The 18,934-nt window shown below is 41.8% G+C and overlaps 1 protein-coding gene across 1 annotated transcript in view; it reads left to right on the top strand.

The window, feature by feature from the left end:
* The window catches only part of slc6a2 (solute carrier family 6 member 2), a 28,585-nt gene extending 10,139 nt beyond the window's left edge, over nucleotides 1-18,446 (top strand). The window contains exons 5-15 of the mRNA XM_062548578.1: nucleotides 3,370-3,508; nucleotides 3,876-4,010; nucleotides 4,176-4,279; nucleotides 6,181-6,305; nucleotides 6,856-6,968; nucleotides 7,504-7,632; nucleotides 9,483-9,582; nucleotides 10,340-10,440; nucleotides 14,518-14,685; nucleotides 15,391-15,462; nucleotides 15,943-18,446. Coding sequence (XP_062404562.1) covers nucleotides 3,370-3,508; nucleotides 3,876-4,010; nucleotides 4,176-4,279; nucleotides 6,181-6,305; nucleotides 6,856-6,968; nucleotides 7,504-7,632; nucleotides 9,483-9,582; nucleotides 10,340-10,440; nucleotides 14,518-14,685; nucleotides 15,391-15,462; nucleotides 15,943-15,966 — 1,210 coding nt within the window. The 3' untranslated portion in view covers nucleotides 15,967-18,446. The remainder of the gene's footprint in view (nucleotides 1-3,369; nucleotides 3,509-3,875; nucleotides 4,011-4,175; nucleotides 4,280-6,180; nucleotides 6,306-6,855; nucleotides 6,969-7,503; nucleotides 7,633-9,482; nucleotides 9,583-10,339; nucleotides 10,441-14,517; nucleotides 14,686-15,390; nucleotides 15,463-15,942) is intronic.
* The last annotated feature ends 488 nt before the right edge of the window (nucleotides 18,447-18,934 follow it).

Raw genomic sequence — 18,934 nt, 5'->3', positions numbered from 1 at the left:
CTGGAGGTATTGTGAGTGTGTGTGTGTGTGTGTGTGTGTGTGTGTGTGTGTTTTTTCTTTGAGGTGTTACCCACCAGAATGCAGCACTCACACTCTCTTACTCCACTGCTTGGTGCAATGCCAGGTGCACATTTGAAATTGCAAATTGCAATTCAGATTTATCACCCCCCTGGTAAAGGTGCTCGCCAAACAAACTGTGAAGGAAGGGGGAAAGGGGAAAGGGATCCACTCAAAGTCATGCTGTGACTTTTTGCTGAACCCTTTTGGTGAATGTGTTTGAGGCCTCTATTGTTCACACTTATGCTTGATACGTTTATAATAGTGTTAACCTTTTTCATTTTTTTTTTTTTGTCTGCTGACTTAGACTAATAAGTTGTTGATATTTCCACAAAGACCTGCAAGCATGACAAGTTGCTGTATGCTTAAGGAAGGGAGCCGTCTAACAGCATGTACTGTATCATCTGCAGCAGGTTCTTAGGATTATGTGTGGTGGGCTACTGTCCTCACTTCCTTTAAGATCGCAGGCGTTTGGGCCGCAACACGCTCAGAACAAAATGTTCAGCATGGCATGGTTTCCTTAGGTCTTACAAACCAACAAACAAACTGACAGCTTCGGCCTTGCGGGCAGAGTGGGAACAGGAACAAATGACTTCAATTTTACAAGCCAATATACAAGCTGCTTACACCACTTAGTCAAAATGTAAATCTGCCCATATAATGAGTGCCCATGGATTACACAAGGACCACTTAAACCTGTAAATCCTGCTCTGTGAGATTAAAACAAAGAAACAATGTATGGATTCTTTACATGCTGTAGCATCTGTGTGTGATTTTATGAATGGCTAGTGGATGGATGATGGATGACTTTCATTACAATCACTATTTGTACAGAATTAGAAAAGATTGGTGCTATTAGAAGCCACTTTTGTGGAAATTGATAGTGTCTGTAATTCGTGTAACAAACAGGCTTGTAATCACATTAACCTGTGTTTCAAGAACAAATTACACTGCAATAACAATGCCTTTTAAAGGATTGCCTTCCTGTCAGTGTGAGAATATTTTAAAGGCAATGTGCGGCCTTTCGACGTAGCCCCTGCGGGTGCCTCCGCCTCCTTATTCAGATTAAGGCTGAACTTTAATATCGACACATTACTTAAATAACGACCTCAGTCCGCAACAACAAACAAAACATTACCTAAGACGGGGCTCCGGTAGACCTGTTGTAGAGAGAGAGGAGAGGGACGCACACACAGTACTGTGCCACTGTGACACTGAGGTCCTGTGGGATGCACTTTATAGGGCAGATATCAGATAAAGATGTGATGTGTTGCAAGGGTCTGTTTTTGGCAGGAGGGCTAGCTAGAGTTCCTTGAGTTTCCTGTTCTCTCGATCTACAATGGCCTGTTATCTATCTTGTTTCCTTCAGACTTCACAGTTGTGACGGTATTATCAAGATGGGAGAAATTGAAGCCTTATTTTTTGGGGGGTCGTGGGTTGTGGTGGGGGGCTTGAAACCACCACCTCCTCCAAAGCTTAGATCTCATGGGGTGTGCGTTTCTAGTCTGCCCAATGTTTCCAGAGCGACGGAACATTATGTAACTCCACTGCTCATCAGATCCAAATGGAATGCCCACTTTATCACCGTGCTCCATCACCGAGACGGTGTGTTAAGCTCCAGCAGCCAGGCACACTCATGGGGAAACTATTAATGGATGGGGAGAGGAGATGTCAGGCTGTGTCACTCCGACGGTCAAGTAACACGCTTCCTCAACAGCTGCACTTAAACAAATAGGCTGAGTTTCAAGGCTTGGCTTTGGAGAGACTGTTTAAAACAGTCTCAGCTTCGCATTTTAAATGATTAACTTCTAAGGCTAAGACTCTGGATATACTGTTACAGTGGGCTGTGGTATGAGGGAGACTGTGGAGCTCTGTGAAGGTTTATGTTGTTCAGCCCTCTGGGTTTCACTGTGTTCTGAGAGATGAGCTGTTTGGTGTGGCTCCAAAACTTTCTGTCCTAGAAAGTTTTCTGTTTACTGACATACACACTCTGGGTGACATGACAATACAGATGTTTCCAGAGATAATGCAGATGTTTGTTATGTCCACTCCAGACCAACTTGTGGAAATATTTGGTCATAAGAAGAATCTTAACTTTGAACAGAGGCACTCCACCGAGAAACTTGAGCAATCTAAAAAACAAAGGCTTTCTCTCTTTCTCAGCTTTTCAGATTCAGTGTTGGAATATTACAGAAGTGACTCGCGTGAGAGGGTCCAACACAATCAAAGCTTAACACATTTTTTTCTCAAACACCCCAAAATAGGCTAATTAAAATGTTTATATGCCAGAGACAACAAATGAGCCTGTGGTTGTGAGGAGCCATGGTATTGAAAAGGGTAAGAGAGTATAACGATAATGTCTGGGGAGTTCACTCTCAGTGTGTTGTTGCAGGGTGTTGCCTTGGAATTCTCTGCAGTGGCCTGGCAAACATCACTGGGGGAAGCCATATTTATTGCAGGAAAGATGAGACTCCATCTATCACCCAAAGATCACTCAGATCTTAAATTTATGTCTCCATAAAATAACTAAACCTTTGACCCTCACTACAGCAGCTTAGTGAAGGCAAGGTACAGATACTGTAGGCCACAAGCATTTCAAGGTTATAATTATTATCTTACTAAATTGTTAGTAGACACAGAAACCATCATGTGCTGTTTATCACTGTATTACTTCAGTATTTCAGCTGTTAAAAAGTGCAACATTGTTTATGCTGAATTTGCTGAGGAGAATATCAAATATTCTAGCTGTAGAACATACAGAAGTTTGTCAATCTGAAAAAGCTCCTGCGCAAGAACTGTCAGAACAGTTGCACCGTTACTGTGAAAGCTTTAGATATTAACTAAACAGGTGCCTTTTATCAGTCTTAGACGGTGTTTGTTGAGACTGCTTTGGCTGGAAAAGTGCTTCAAGTGGACAACTTATTCAAAAACATTCTGTCTTGCCAGAGTAAATATTGTGACATATTGATAAATATCCATATTTTCCTGACATTTGCAATTAACACCTACTTAATCATATAAATGTGTGAAAGTGTATGACGGTTGGTAGTCTGACTTGTGTATAATACCTTGTCTTAGAAAAATATTTTGATGAATATGAAATTTGACAAGGGAAATCTGTGCATGACCAATTGATTTCAAATGGAGCTGCTTATCCATTTGTATAAAGGTATTCACAGAAAACATGTTGTAGAGTAAACCTCTCTCATTCATGGCCCAGAGTTTGATCCTTCCAAAGAAAATCTGGATGTTCTCAGTAAAGCAAAACGCAGTTACCCAATCTTAACACCACCTGTGGTTTGTGTTCTGCAGGCGAGGTGTCCTTCGCAGTCATCAGAGCAGAGGCATCCATGACCTGGGAACTCCACGCTGGGAGCTTGTGGTGTGCCTGGTGGTGGTGGTCTTCATCCTCTACTTCAGCTTGTGGAAGGGGGTCAAGTCCTCAGGAAAGGTAGAGTACGACGGAAGGGGGGGGGGGGGTGCGGGATTACAAATTATTCAGCCTTTGGCACGGGAGAGTGTGGCACAGCGAGAAATTCCTTTGTACTTTAGGTGAACTCTCGGAACAGTGTGCCTGGGGTTTCAAGAAGATAAGTGCAATAGTGTAAAAACTATCCAGACACACGAATAGACTATGTCTAAATATTGTCCATATAGATGTCAGGTTAAGTATACATACTGATACGCTTGTATCACTGACTCCGAGTGAAGAATTATTATATTTTTTACTCCTCTGAACAATATTGCTTTCTGGTATATCAGTGTGGTTAATGGCATTACCTCTCAGTAGATACCTGATACCTCTTACCTGTTTCCAGGTGGTGTATGTCACAGCCACTATGCCCTACGTGGTGCTGTTTGTGCTGTTGATTCGTGGCATTACCCTACCAGGGGCCATGAATGGCATTAACAGCTATCTCCATATCGACCTCAAGATGCTAGAAAAACCATCGGTAAGATTTTTCTTAAATTCTTGGGGGCTGAAATTGTGATAAGTCAGTGTTGTAAAATATGAACATTATTTTATAGAATAGTAAAATGTGACTTTGAATAAGTGGAGGCTACATTAGGTAATTACTAAGCATTTTACCCCTATTCTGGTGTTCATTCTGGTGTAGGTCTGGATTGATGCTGCAACTCAGATATTCTACTCCTTGGGGGCAGGATTTGGAGTTCTCATTGCATTTGCCAGTTATAATAAATTTGACAACAACTGTTACAGGTAAGATATTGTTTCTAAACATGGGCTTAAACTATGCAGTGGTTCACGGAACATGTGGTTTACCTCTAAGATTGTGGTTTAGGACTATTGGTACATTGACTAGTACTGTATGTCAAATAATCAACTATCTTTATACCACGCGGTAAGAAGGCTTGCTGGTATAAATGCATGACCAAACCTGCTATCATTTTATATATACATATAAAAAAACAATGTATATTCTTTTGAAGTAGTATCTCGACTGAGCTTTGCTAACTGCAAAGAACTGCACATGGGAAGTTATCTGAAATGAGAGGCCTTGTTTTCCATTTTAGAACTTGAAACATTACGATGATACATCCTTTAATCTGGTTCTCAGACAATAAGATAATGAGGATAAGTAGCCTAAATATGAAGGAAAATCTCCAGCTTTGCTTTTATTTGTGTCCTCTATCTTAAAAAGCAGCGTCTTAATGAACTGTGAATGAGCTCGAGTCTTTATAACACCAAATGTACAGTACAGCTGCTGCATTAGAGACTTAAACAAATCAATGCTTCTCTTCTCCTTTGCATATCGCAACAAAATGCTTCCTGAAGCGGCTCAGTGCTGGTAATTATAGCCTGGGCAGCCTGCTGTTTCTTATCAAGCTGAACAGGTTAATGTGGATACGAGGAGGAAAGTGCTTGTGAAAAATAGCAGGCACAGAATAGTGATAACCTCTCTAAACTCAGGCACAGCTTGGCTGTGGTGTCACAGGTGCTGTCAGTCATTTTGCAAAATTGAACACAGGCAGTAACATGCACTGACAGTTCATCAAATGCTTACTGTAGAATCTGCAGTGTAGATTCATCGTAAAATTAATGACCCGTGCTGGAGTGTGGGATATCCAAAGCAAAGAAAAGCCTTTGTGATGATTGAGGGTGCTTCTTGTCTTGCCTTCTGTGCCTTCTGTGCAGGTAAACTACAATATGGAAAGGGAAATAGCTTCAGGTTATACATGATTGGTGACAAACGGCTCTACTGGGACAGATAATTGTCTTTGCCTAGAGACGGCTGTGAAAGACAGACAGGAAAAAAGAACAGTTTCTGAGCTGACTGGCCTCTCTCAGAGAGAGGGCCAGAGCGAGTGAAAGAACATGAAGAACATCTCCTGTAGCTTTTATTGTTTCTCCACACATTCCAAGTCGATACACGATACTGTAAATCAGCTGAATGCTTGGATAATTACGGATCACTTTCAGTCAAGAACCCTTGACTCCTTGGCCTCTCGGGTCACGTGCGTCAGATGTGGCCCCAGTGAGCCAAGACAGGGCCTTGCGAACGTTATACTGTATGTCGTTCCGGTGAAGGAGCGCCATAAGTAGTTGGGGAGGATGGATTTCAACATCCACCCAGGGCCAGACAAGGTCAGTGTGCGGAGTTGCACTCTCTTCATCCAGAGGCAGCCTGTGCAGCCGGTCTGAGAGGCCGCACTTATAATTGGATGTGAAGGCTCTTGGTGGGGGACTAGCTCCTCGTTAACCTGATTTCCCCTTTGGTTTCAGAAAAAAATCACTGGGGGTTTGCAAACAAAAAAGAAACTACACACTTAAATGCTTTTTTTTAAGACACTCCAATGTGATGCTTGAAGCAAGCCAAGACAAGGTTTCAATAAAAACATGAAACAAACTGTCTGTTCCGATTTATGACTGTTTTATATCAACACAGCAGGCTCTAAGCTACAGTACAATCCACAGAGTCAGACAACTGGAAAAAAAGATGAGGTTGAATATATCCAATCTGTTATTCCCTCAACAACTGTGGCATGAAATATTTTGTCTGTTGTACTGTGATCTGGCATTTTTATATCCTGAATGATGCACACGCTACCTTTAACACTATTTGGGCATTTGTGCATTCCTTTTGTGTGTGTTTTACGCAGGGATGCTCTCCTAACCAGCACAGTGAACTGTGTCACCAGCTTCTTCTCAGGGTTCGCCATCTTCTCTGTGCTGGGCTACATGGCACAGAAACACGGCGTGGACATCAAAGAAGTGGCCACGGACGGTGTGTTTTTATTCAGACGTCCAATCTCATTCCAAAGTGTTTAAAAAAAGAATATTTGAAATATCTAATCCAACTTGCCCACCATCACTGTCCCCCTCAGCATCACTGGATGTGGTGCCACTTCATTCCAGCATACCAGAGTGACCACTTTCGTCTCCCTACAACCACTTGTTAGATATTGATTGTGACAAACATAGTGGCAGATATTAATATTAATCTTACGTAACGATTAGCGCTCTGCTCAAAATATTTAAGCGTCTCATGTCTCGCCCTTCCTCTAACCCCCAAACCCCACAATGTTATAAATATTTGTCTTTGAAACAAGAAAAATAGAAGACATACTTCCTTCTTTTTGTGTTTTACCTTATTTTGCCCTGTGAAAAGGAACTAGTGTCCTTCTCTCTCTCTCTCTCTCTCTCTCTCTCTCTGTGTGTGTGTGTGTGTGTGTGTGTGTGTGTGTGTGTGTGTGTGTGTGTGTGTGTGTGTTTTAAATATCTGACTTTACTGCTTAAGTTGTGTTGTTATAAAGCTGAGGTGAATCTTTCCACAGGGCCAGGATTGGTGTTCATCATCTACCCAGAGGCCATATCCACTCTCCCAATGTCTACCCTGTGGGCCATTATATTCTTCATCATGCTCCTCACCCTTGGCATTGACAGTTCAGTAAGTCTCACCCCCGCCTAGACATCAGAACGACTATTAGCAATATATCAACTGATCTAATATTACTTTGATGTTGTCTCTCGGATACTGTGTGTGTCCCCACTGACCAAGGTTGTGGAACTCAAATGTGACTTTCCTTTGCCATCATTCTCTCACTTAGGCTACAAACACTTTTTGGTCTCTCACACACACCTGCTCATGGAATTAGAATGTGTGTGTTAGTGAGTGATGTAAGACGTTTTGCAGGGTTAACTCTTGAGACTTGAACAGCAGCAGGCTCTGGAATATTGTGCAACAGCTAGCAGAACAGAAAACATTTTCCTTTGGGGTTTTTTTTTTACATCCAAGGCACAGGGAGGAGAAACAAGATGAGCAGATCCACACAAGAGAGAAACACATTTCAAACAGCCTTGGCACAGCCATCAGATCTAACTTGATGTCTAACACTTGTGCTCGTAAAAATAAATATCTCTAAAAGCGGGTTGTTATGACAGTCATTGAGTGTAATAATCCTATTCCACTTTGTCTCTTGTAGATGGGAGGCATGGAAGCAGTCATCACTGGCCTTTCCGATGACTTCAAAATACTGAAGAGGAACCGCAAGTTGTTCACTTTTGCCACAGCTTTTGGAACTTTCCTGATTGCCTTACTCTGTATCACCAACGTAAGTGGACCCCCCTCTCCACAGAACAGGGTGTATCTCAGCTCTTTTGTCAGATATTTTGTTTTCTTCTGGTAATTTCTAAGATCAAAACAAATCAGAACACACCACAAAATTGTTCAAACAGCAGACAACTCTATGAGTGATGGTTCACTGAAGAGTTTTATAAGTGACTCTGATGCCTCTGATTAAAATGAGAGGGTTTGAGAGTAACACACAATGCAATAGCCTACAATGCAGCACTTTTATGTGGTTAAACAAGCGTAGGATTTGCCTGCCCCACATCTCTGCATTCGAGGAGGCCATTTGCTCATAGTGAAGTTGGGAAAACTGGCTTGCCAGCTAATTAAGTCAGTGCAAACCATACTTTTATTTCCAGGAAAAGGGAAACCTTCCAATAAAAAGGTTTGAATATCAGTGAGTGACGCACTGGGTGGTTTGGACACTGTTTTCTTTCTCTGTATACTATAGCTCTGCTGTACAATGCATCACCCTTAAGGAGTATTAAACCCCTTTAATATTTCCTTTCCACCAGGCAAGTTCAGGAGAGTCAGACAGATATTTGTTCTAGTTTCATTAGCAGTTTAAAGTGTGTAGACCCCACAGGATATGGCTATAGGGTTGAGCTCACTTGAATGACCCTATTTGCTTAAAAAAATGATTTGTTGGTAGCTCAGTGACACCTGATCTCTGACCCTTTCACATCTCCATGTATGATTTCTATCACACTGGTAAGACGTGAGTGTATCTGAGTAAATGCCTCTCAGTAGCAGAGCTGAGAGCAGCACAACACAAGTACTGTATTATGGTATCTCTAGATGGCACCAAAAAGGAGCTAAAATGTGAAAATGTAATTCTCTGCACTCACGGTTAGATCCGTGAAGTTCTACTGTGATGTCAGTGTATTGACTGAGCAATAGGGCCAGAGAGGAGAGGCAATTTCATGAATACCCGAGATGGAAATCTATTTTGCCTCAAGCTGCATCCATTTTGGCCATGGATTCATAGTGTAGCCTAGTCTGAGCTTCAGGGCCTTATTGGTTTTCTAAAGTCATTCCCTGTTCATTGTGTGTTATGAATTTTATACCTGTAAACCCTACATGCTTTCAGATAATACTTTTCGGAATGCTCAACATTTCAAAACTTGCTTGATGCTTGACTGCAAACTTGATGAGTTGATGTTTTCATGTCCTGTTTGGTATTGTGAACTAAAGCATTAATTTTGTTAAGCAATAATTGTTCTACAAACAACACAATTTAACAGCTTAAACTCACACAGCACTACCTTTCTGTCTGCTTAGAGGTTCAAAAATATAATTTGCTTGTAATTGGTTGATATTCATTATGCCTTTTCCATAGCATGATGTTTTTCAGTAGCACTTCAACATGTTATGTTGACATTTTAGTCCATAAATCATTGTTAGTCAGTACACTTGACACTATGACTAATTGACTAGAGTGGCCTGCCTGCAGGTCACTTAAGTGGAAAGTATATCTCTGCAGACACGGTCTCCACATAATCTGTGCACAAAGCACGTGATACAAATGTCGCCATCAGCACAGTCCACCCGTCATCAGACTGTCCACGCGGCACCAAAATTCTGTGTCTATACACACTTGTGCACGTTGAGTCCGCAACAGCAGAAAAACGGGTATACTTTGGAGACATCCATGCATACAGTACATCTCTATTGCACAAAAAGCCATGACTGCAGAGGCGTACTTCCGCCCCTTAAAGCTTCACCTCGGGGTAATCAGAATCCAATGTTTTCCCTTCCGTGTTAATGGTCCATGTGATTGTTTATTGATGTTGCCCAAGAACTGCTGCCTTTTAAGATCTATCTGCTCTGCAGGGAGGGATCTACGTGTTCACCCTGCTGGACAAGTATGCTGCCGGGACCTCCATCCTGTTTGGAGTACTGATCGAGGCCATCGGTGTCTCATGGTTTTACGGTAGGGTCTACCCTCTGCCTTTGTCACCGTTTGATATTTAGCCCCTAGTTTTGTGCCATCATGCTAGCTGACCACCCCAATTGTCATTCCCTGCCTTTACTGTGCTGCTAGCATTTTATGCTCTGTGCTCCTAGTCTCTTTTACTTAGCTGCACAAAGGCTGAGATGGCTGCTTGAGAGCCTTGACTTTTAATGGCTCATGCCAACAGCCACAGGTCTTGATCTGGGCTTTCAAGTGGTGCTCAACCTATCTCTCCATGGCCCCCTCCGGGCTCTTGCCCCACACACGGCCCTGTGGCTTTGTCACAGTGGAGCCCCCAAGCTACTACTGGCATTTTCTGATAGAGCAGAGGAGAGCTGAGGAGAAGCCTCCCCCCCCTCTTGCCTTATTTCACCACAAACTAAGCCCTTTGGATAAAAAGAACACACGGAGGCGGCCAATGTGTGCAAGCAGGAAAGCAGTGACATACACACAGACTACTTCTCACACACACACACACACACACACAAACACATAGTCAGTAGTGGACTAAACTGATTGTTTTACCGTAAAATACGATGGCACGTCCTGATTCTTTAGATCATTATGCATATTATTTTTGAAAGTTGTGACACAGTGTTCTGATGATATCAAAATACAGACAAGAGCAATCACAAGAGCGAGGGTCCATTTGAAAGTGTTTAGTCTGCTTTTCCCATGGCTCTCTGGCATTCAGGGAAATGACGCCTGGACTCCTTGTTGTTTGTTTGGCCCTCAGGCGTGGACAGATTCAGTGAGGATATCGAGCGTATGATGGGCTTCAAGCCAGGTCTTTACTGGAGGATCTGCTGGAAGTTTGTCAGTCCGGCCTTTCTGCTGGTGAGGCAAGGATGTGGGGAATGTTGGGGATGTGGGGGGAGGTGTAAAGAGGTACAGTAACCCATGGTCTAGGGAGATGAGGTGGAGTCAACAACATGTTACATCATGGCACCAATGTGGCACCAATGCGTTTCTAAATGCATTAAGTATTTGTATTTTAAAGACGGGCACAGATGCAAAAAAAAGTCTGTATCTGATGAATTTACGGAAATATGTTTAGGCCTACATAAATATTATTTGATATCAGTCAAACTGTTATTGAGTTGTTTTGATTTGATTTATTTTTACTTAATAAAAACTACCAAGTGGCAGTTTTATAGAAAGATAAAAAACATGCACATTTTGTACAATTGTGAAGATGGACTGTTTTTGCATCTGATTTCTTCCGATACATACATGAATTGATATGATATGTATATATACTGTGTATATACAGTATATACACACACACACACACACACACACACACACTAATTCAGAGATGTATCAAGAACGGTGCATGTCAGTACATGTGCCCCCTTCACATTGATAACCTTGGCATTGCAAGCACCTTGCTTCAGCAGATGGGCAGGAGGAACACATGCCTATCATTTGTGCGTAACAAAGGTCTTCATTCAGCACATTCTCAGGAGTAAATCACATGGATAACTGAATAATGCATAATCTGATCAATGCATGTTTCCGATTCACGTAAATTCATTAAAAAAATTCTATCCCTAGACATAACTCATCATTTTTTTACTTTTTTGATATTCCTAAGATTTTCTTGAGCAGGCTGAAATACAGTACATTGGCCTTTGATATGCACTTTGAAGTTAAGAGGGAACTGGCAAGGGATTGATGTAACCCTACTGGAGTAACCTTAGAATCTCAAGTAGATTTGGGTACTGAAACCCAGTTCCAAGATGGTACCAGTGCCAACGTGAAAGGTAGTAACCAGACCAAATGACAGGGTTGAGCCAGAGAGGGTTAAAACAGTTTAAAATAAGTTAAAATTCTGAGATTGTCAGAATTTGGAGATACCAAGTCAATATTTAGGATAAAAAGTTGGGATTGGGAAAATGGAAGTTGGGATAGCCCTACTCAATTCAGGAAGCTCCCAGGAAGCCCATGTATTGCTGTTTAATTTAGCTTGCTAGCACATCAATATGTTGCTAGATGTTTATGCTGTATTTGTTTAAGCCATGAAATGTGTATTGTTTGCATCAGACTGCATGTATAACTTATGATTTCTTTCAGCAACATGTCTTCAGTGCCATGAGTACAAGGCTGTAATAGTATACTTTATGACATCAAAAGTACCAATATCAAGACATACTGTACATTGCTATTCTACAGTAGTATCTCTCACTGTCCAAAATAATACATTGTTACAAACTGAAAAGTTGTATGCTTAATGGTTACAGTAGATAACTGATAGGGAAAGGGATTGCAGATATGAGATGATCTCAGTTACATGGAATGATATGCATGAATTACATAAAATTGCGAGGAAAAAACTGTCTGGCCTTGCACAAATATTACTCTTTTGCGCCATTGCTTACTGTAGAATACCAAGGAACCATGAAATATCAAGGAAAAAGCAGATGTACAGATTGGTCATTATTTCTGCAACATTACTGCCTTCTCATTCCGCCCTTCATCTCCTGTAGAGGAAAGATGTACATTTTGAGACTCATCATCAGTAGTGTACCTTTGAATCAGAGGGTGTTTTCAACCATTCAACACCATTTTCAACCTGGCCATTCAACACCAGACACCCTCATCAATAATGGCCAGCTACAAGCTGATCAAACCTGAGCTTGTGCCCAATCATGAGAATCATGGCCAATCATGAGAATTGCCTGGTGGTTTAAATGGAGCAGCCCGTGGGACTATGCAAAGCAGGGGGCATCCTCTTCCCTGAGTCAAGTCTAGAGCTGACCGCATACCTTGTTCATGACCTGGTTCAATCAAGTGGGGGATGGAGTGGGGGGGGGGGGGATTAGTGAGTGGGTCATGATGATGCTCTTTGAGCCCAGCAAGGGTCCCTCTGCTTAGATCAGAGACTGACCTAATTGTCTGTGGCAGAGCATGTCCATAGATGCCAAGGTCTTTCAGCAGCCTGATGGTGGAAGAAGCCACAAACCCTCTGCATCCTACTTCAATTGGATAGACGTTTGCTTTCCATCCTCGTTGTTGAGCGTCTGCTGCCAGTTCTGTGTGGTGCAGTTTCTTGCGCTCATACGCGTCTTCTGTTGAATTCTCCCATGGGATTATGAGCTCTGTGTTTTAAACAGACTTCAGTGAAGGGGACCAGAGTATCCAGTCTGGCCTAAGGGTGGTGGCTGCAATCTCAGCTGGGACGATAAGTTGCTGGCTAACCTTCCAGCATCTTCTAGTCCATGGCTAGCTGTCCAGCTTTTGGTTTGGTAAAGGGATGGTTGGGCTTTTTTTTCCCTCTGATGAAAGTTGGGGGCCATGATAGAATTGGTTGCTCTCAGGGGCAAGGAGTGTGTGTTATTCCTCTTGTTCTCCAGAATAGACCTGGTTGTGCCTTTAGGTGTGAGGCTGGTCTGACAACTGGTCAAGATGTGTTTGAGAGTTGGTTAGAGGGCACAAGTTTGGCCCACTTGATGTTCTCCTGCACTTTTCCAAGTAGCTGTCTGGTGCATGCTGGAGTAGTGGTCAGAGTGGTCATGGCATCTATGTACTGTAGGCTGCCACACTATTCTCATGAGTCTCCAAAGATAGATGTTAATCTTGCGCACCGTACCGTACTCTCTACTTCCATCCATTTTGGAGAGCCAGCCACCACGTTGAAGCAGGCTAGCATGAAAGCCTTTCTCTCTGCATCAGAGGCCTTCTCCCACTGCTTTCTCAGTTGCCTTCTCTCTCTGACCAGCCTTTTGATCTCTTGCTGTCACCTGGATTTGGCTGGTGCTAGTGTTGCTTTGTCACTTCTCCTTGTCCTCAATCCAGAGTGTTTTTCTCCATTGTGGTAGATGACATCACCCATCCTTTCCAGCTTTTTCTCTGTGCCCAGTTGTTGCTCCAGGATCTTTGTCAGGTCATTGTTGTGACTGTTTCCCACTCTCCCTTTTCAACAGCTTTGGTCCACTTCAAACTGGGTCTGTGCCCTTTGATCTTTTCCTCCTTAGGGGGTCTCTATGGTTGGGTGGGTTCCTCCATCAGCATTTCTGTGCTTGAATCATCCTCCAGAGGTGCTGATGCCTTGCGAACTTTGTTTCCCCCCCCCCCCCCCCCCCCGTCGCTGTGACTGATTGACTGATTTGACTGGTTGCTTCGTAAGAAGTACTGGTCAATGTGAGGCCCTTGTTTCTGCTCTCTCAAGCATCCTCTCTTTCTTTGGTGGGTCCTCAACCCCCTGAATGATGTTATTTTTAAAGTATATATTTTTGGGCTTTTTAGGCCTTTAATGACAGACTGTGGAGAGTGGCAGGAAGTAAATGGGAGCAAGAGTAGGGGTGGGATCCGGAAAGGACCACGTGGCGGGAATCGAACCCAGGTCGCCAGCGTACAGTGCAGGTGCCCCAGCCAGTTACGCCACAGCAGGGGCTGAATGATGTTATTTTTGCCCAGCCACAGGTGCACACCTGAAGGGAATGTCCAGCTGCTGCTATGGTTGTCTCATGTGCCGTGTTCTTGCTTGTAGTGTCCGTTCCTGGGTCTGTAGCCATGTTGTCAGTCGTCAAGCCATCTTGCGCCCCCGCTCTAAACTCTAGGGTTATGTTCCTTTTTACACTTCATGTAGCTCTGCCGGGTATTTTTCAACAAACTGAGGGGTAGTGCAATTTTGGCCACAATATCTGTACTTACTTTTTCTATGCCAGATACAGTATGTTCATGATTATGGATGTACTTTGTTCAATCCTCAATGGAATTTCATATTCAATTTCATCTTATTACAGTAATCAAGAAAGTAATTTAATGTCATCACGTCAATAGGTGTCAGTTCAGGCCCCATTCAGGCACCCAAACAATACCCAAGCCTGATCGCATTAGTATTAAAAGTTAATGCAAGTGGGGGAAAAGTTAATGAAAGATTTTTTTGTTTGTTTACATTTTCTTCTGCAGTTCGTGGTCATTGCAAGTATCGTCACATCTACTGGCTTAAAACATGATGACTACACATTTCCTTGGTGGTCCAATGTGGTGGGCTGGAGTATAGCCATGTCATCTATGATGTTTGTACCCCTCTATGCCATTTATAAGTTCCTCAGTGTTCCAGGGACCTTCAAAGAGGTAAGAATGATTTATAAACTTTTGTAAAACATTTTGTACAGGCAGATTCCCCTGATTGATTTTGTATTTATGTGTGTATGTGCGTGTGTGTGTGTGTGTGTGTGTGTGTGTGTGTGTGTGTGTGTGTGTGTGTGTGTGTGTGTGTATGTGTGTGTGTGTGTGTGTGTGTGTGTGTGTGTGTGTGTGTGTGTGTGTGTGTGTGTGTGTGTGTGTATGTCTGTGGGTGTGGGTGTGTGTGTGGGTGGGTGTGTGTGGGTGTGTGTGCGTGTTATGTGCGTGCGTGTGTGTGTGCATGGCTGTGTGTGTGTGCATGTGCATGTGTTCCTGTGTCTGTGTACAGTATGTGTGTGCGTTGCCATAATTCCACAAATAACTGCTAGATTTTCATTGGAGCTGAGCATATCGAGGGCTGAGAACCAAAGGGGCGTAAGTGACATTTCACCAACTTTACAGGAGAGCCAAAACAAATCTAACTGCTTCTATATGTTCACAGTTAAAGACCTTTGGTTTTTGTTCAATAACTATATATTTATAAATATTTTATTGTCAGCTAAGAGAGCTCATCAAGAGCTTTCAGGTGATATAACTCAATTTTGACCAAAATGTCACTCACGCCCCTTTGGTTCTCAGCCCTCGATATATGTATTCAATATTGCTTCTGCAGTCATGTTAACTTGTTTCTGTAATGGGTTTTTGTTCTTGTAGAGGATAGCCTATTGTGTGACTCCAGAGCATGAACAGCACCTGGTGAAAGAGGGGAATATCAGACAGTTTACGGTGAGAAACATGAAATCAAATACCACCAGTTGGTTGCACCAGTCAAATGTGCGTTTGATTGTAAGTTTAGGTGTGTCTTAAACCTTATGTTGAAACTTAAGCTGTTGTTTCAGTTTACGCTTCAGACTAAAGAATATTAATTAGGTACATTCAGTCTTACACTTTTGATACCCTTGTCATGCATGTTCTCCTGTCCTGACAAGAATGTCTAATCTGATGCTGGGTAAAGGTGTTGTATTCAGTTGTGTCAGCAGAAGGTAATCTGGGACAAGACACAACTGGAAGAATCCTTTGCATGAGATTGCAAAACATTAATCTAAATAGCCTGTACAGTCTTGTCAAGCTGACTTGCTGTTTTTGATATTCAAAATTATTGTGAATATGTGTTGACCTAAACTTAAAACTTGAACTACCTTAAGTAAACTAATATTCAAGAACTGCCAACTGACAATGTGAAATGTCTATGGATTTATGTTTCAGCTCAAACACTGGCTGGCCATTTGATGGAACCACCATCCGGTTGTGTCCAAAGTCAAATGTCAGGATGTCCCAAGAGAAGGTGATGCACTCTGCAGGAGGGTCTGCTGTTGGTTTGTGAGGGGAAGAGAGGCCTTCCATTGGGAGGTCGACAGGGTGAGGCATCTGCTTCTCTGTGTTCAGCACAATGCACCGTCCGTACCGCTCCATTACTGTTCAATGGCTGTCGCTACTTTTCAGTGGACAAAATAAAACGTTCTGTCTGTGTTCTTGCTTTGCCACCCAACACCCCACTCCCCACCCCCCACCCCCCTTTCTCTTGATGAAATTTTAACTCAAACCTCATAGTTCTCATATACAAATAATGCTGGGAATCTACAGGTATTTTACTCACCAAACCATTTTTTTTTAATCATACTTTCTGTTATACATTTCTGTTTTTTTCCTTCTTTATATCATTTGGTACTGTTTGCTTAATATGTCAAAAACCCACAACAATATCAGTCACGTCAAACAGTCCTCCTTGTGTGTGGCATAGGGAAGCAATTCAATCTGTAGATGTAGTTTTCTTGGGAGACCCTTAGACATCTTAGCCCTCCTTCTCTCTGTGACTGAAAAGGCAACTAGAAACAGGTCCTTCTTTAGTCTCCCCTCTGAAACCTGCAACTAAAACCTTTGCTTATAAAAAAATGTATTTGTCATTTTATTTTGTCAATGTTATTTGTCAGAACAAAATCATTTCCACCCCAATTAGCATAACAATCCATTTTTATATATAAAACACTGCCATTACTCTGATGAACATATTTTAAATTGAACCAACCATTTAAGTGTTATGACGGAATATGTAAACTCATGTCTATGAAGTTGTAAAATAGATCATCACCACTGTGTGAAGGCAGTTGCTAGGGAACCCCCAGGATTACCATTGTATTCATCAAAGCTAAGGAGCTCTACTGTGTCAGTGCCTTATCAAGCTAGACACTTAAAATACTACTTTCACTACTGCTCGTCTCACAGAGATGAGGATAGCCGTTTCTTTGTGACAAACATCCTCCTGGTCTTCTGCCCTGAAAAGCATGTTATGATAGGGGCAGTGTGTGCCATTTTGTGAACTGAGGTTACAACTCAGCATAGAGTTCATATTGGCCATGTAGATGTAGAAAGATTATCATTTATCTCAAATAAAAGGGAACAGATCATATTGGCACTACTCAGTTCCAAAGATTTTAGAGACTTTTACATAGATTTTAGGGCTAAGCTCTTCCTCTCTTATGAAAAGTCCTCTCTCTTCTTTTTTTGGCTTAACCATCATCCAATGGTGCATTATGACTTTTGTCAGTTTTGCTTCTCCTGAGAAGCCTGTTATCATAATTCAACTTTGAATTTACTGTTTTAGTAGCATTAGAGGTCGGTTCTTGATCTGATGGGAGATTACAGAGTGGCAGTGAGGGTTATTTGAGAGAACAGATCCGAAACTTGAAAGGAGCTCCCATCAAAAAAGTGCTTCTTTGGTTTAGTGTTTCTGTGGACAGCATGCCAATTTGAGGCAATGGTGGGATGTAGATTTGCGTCAATCAGTTTGATTCTGTTTTACATACCAACTAGGCCACAACTAGTCTTTTCTTCTGCAGAAACTCTAAACTCTGGTTTACAAGTGATAATGTTGAGGACTCCACAATGATTTTCTGTTTTATTCTTTTAATTATTTGGCAGTGTAAGATCATCAACCCATGTCAAGGGTTGCCACTCCATTGTGGTCCACGTATTACAGCTGCAATGTAAAGTGCAGTTGCAAATGATTTTCTTCTATGATGTGCGGGTGTTTGTGCGTGAGTGTGTGCGTGTGCTATTGCTATATGTATTGTATGTGTGTAACACGACTGCAGATCTTTCAGAAAATGACAGTCATAACCACTGTTTTGTCATGTGTATGATTGTCCTGTTCAGCAGAAAATGTGATACTTTGCATAATTTGCTGATTTTTTTTATTTCATGAGAATTTTTTTTTAAGTATCCAAATGTATAATCTTTAATGTTGTTTTATATTCTTATTCTTATTATTATTATTTATTAAGAATGAAATTATAAATTGAAATCTGAACATCACATTGTTAACAGTGCATAGTAGGAAATAAGCCACACATAAAAATTTAAGATATTTGTGAGTTAAAGAAAGTATATATACATATTCTTTTGTTATATATCTAATCTTGTATTTATCAAATTGTTTATAAGGAGCCGTGAATGTAAAGTATTTTAAACGTTAGTGTAAACTGTTATTTCATGGTGTTCGATGTAAGACAAAAAAACAGTATTCAGAAATGTATTCTTCAGTGTAAGCCAGGATCTCTTCTATTGCAAGAATGTAGCTGAATCTGCCCTGGTAGTACTGAACTCCGACTATGTACACCACATTGTCCTGTTAAACATGCAACGCAACTATCTATTAAAGACAAATCCAATTATTCACACTACTACAATAAAGAGTTTCTTCTACACACTCACATACAGGCGTGGAAAAGTTATTCATTAAGGAAAACTGCAACTTGGCACGACACGGTTTAATTGGTTTGGAAGGCATAGGCTAGAAGGAAGGCCAAAGCCTTTGTTGATTGGCTTAATCTTTCAGAGTACTTGAGTGATTTAATCCGCCAACTTCAGTGAGTGTTGACAGAGTCAAGAGAGGATCACCAATCTTCAGCTGGTCTTTAACGAGACGAAATAAACATGAACAGAAGGATCACTGTTCTTTCCAACAGTAAATGAGAACAAACTGTCTGAATGTGCTGCCTCTCCATCGTTCACAGGCCTCCATCCAAATCATTTCCCACAAAAGCAGTATCACACAGAGTCACAGACAGACAGACAGACAGACAAACAGACACATATGCGCACACACAAACACACCTTTCACTTCAATGTAATAATAGGCCGTGAACATTTATTTTTGCATTGGCTTGTGCTGACCAGAGGCTTTCCATTCTAGCCCAGG

The sequence above is a fragment of the Sardina pilchardus genome, chromosome 11, assembly GCF_963854185.1.
Source record: "Sardina pilchardus chromosome 11, fSarPil1.1, whole genome shotgun sequence".
Lineage (NCBI taxonomy): Eukaryota > Metazoa > Chordata > Actinopteri > Clupeiformes > Clupeidae > Sardina > Sardina pilchardus.
The sequence above is the reverse complement of the archived record's forward strand: the minus strand, read 5'-3'. Positions and strand labels throughout refer to the sequence as shown.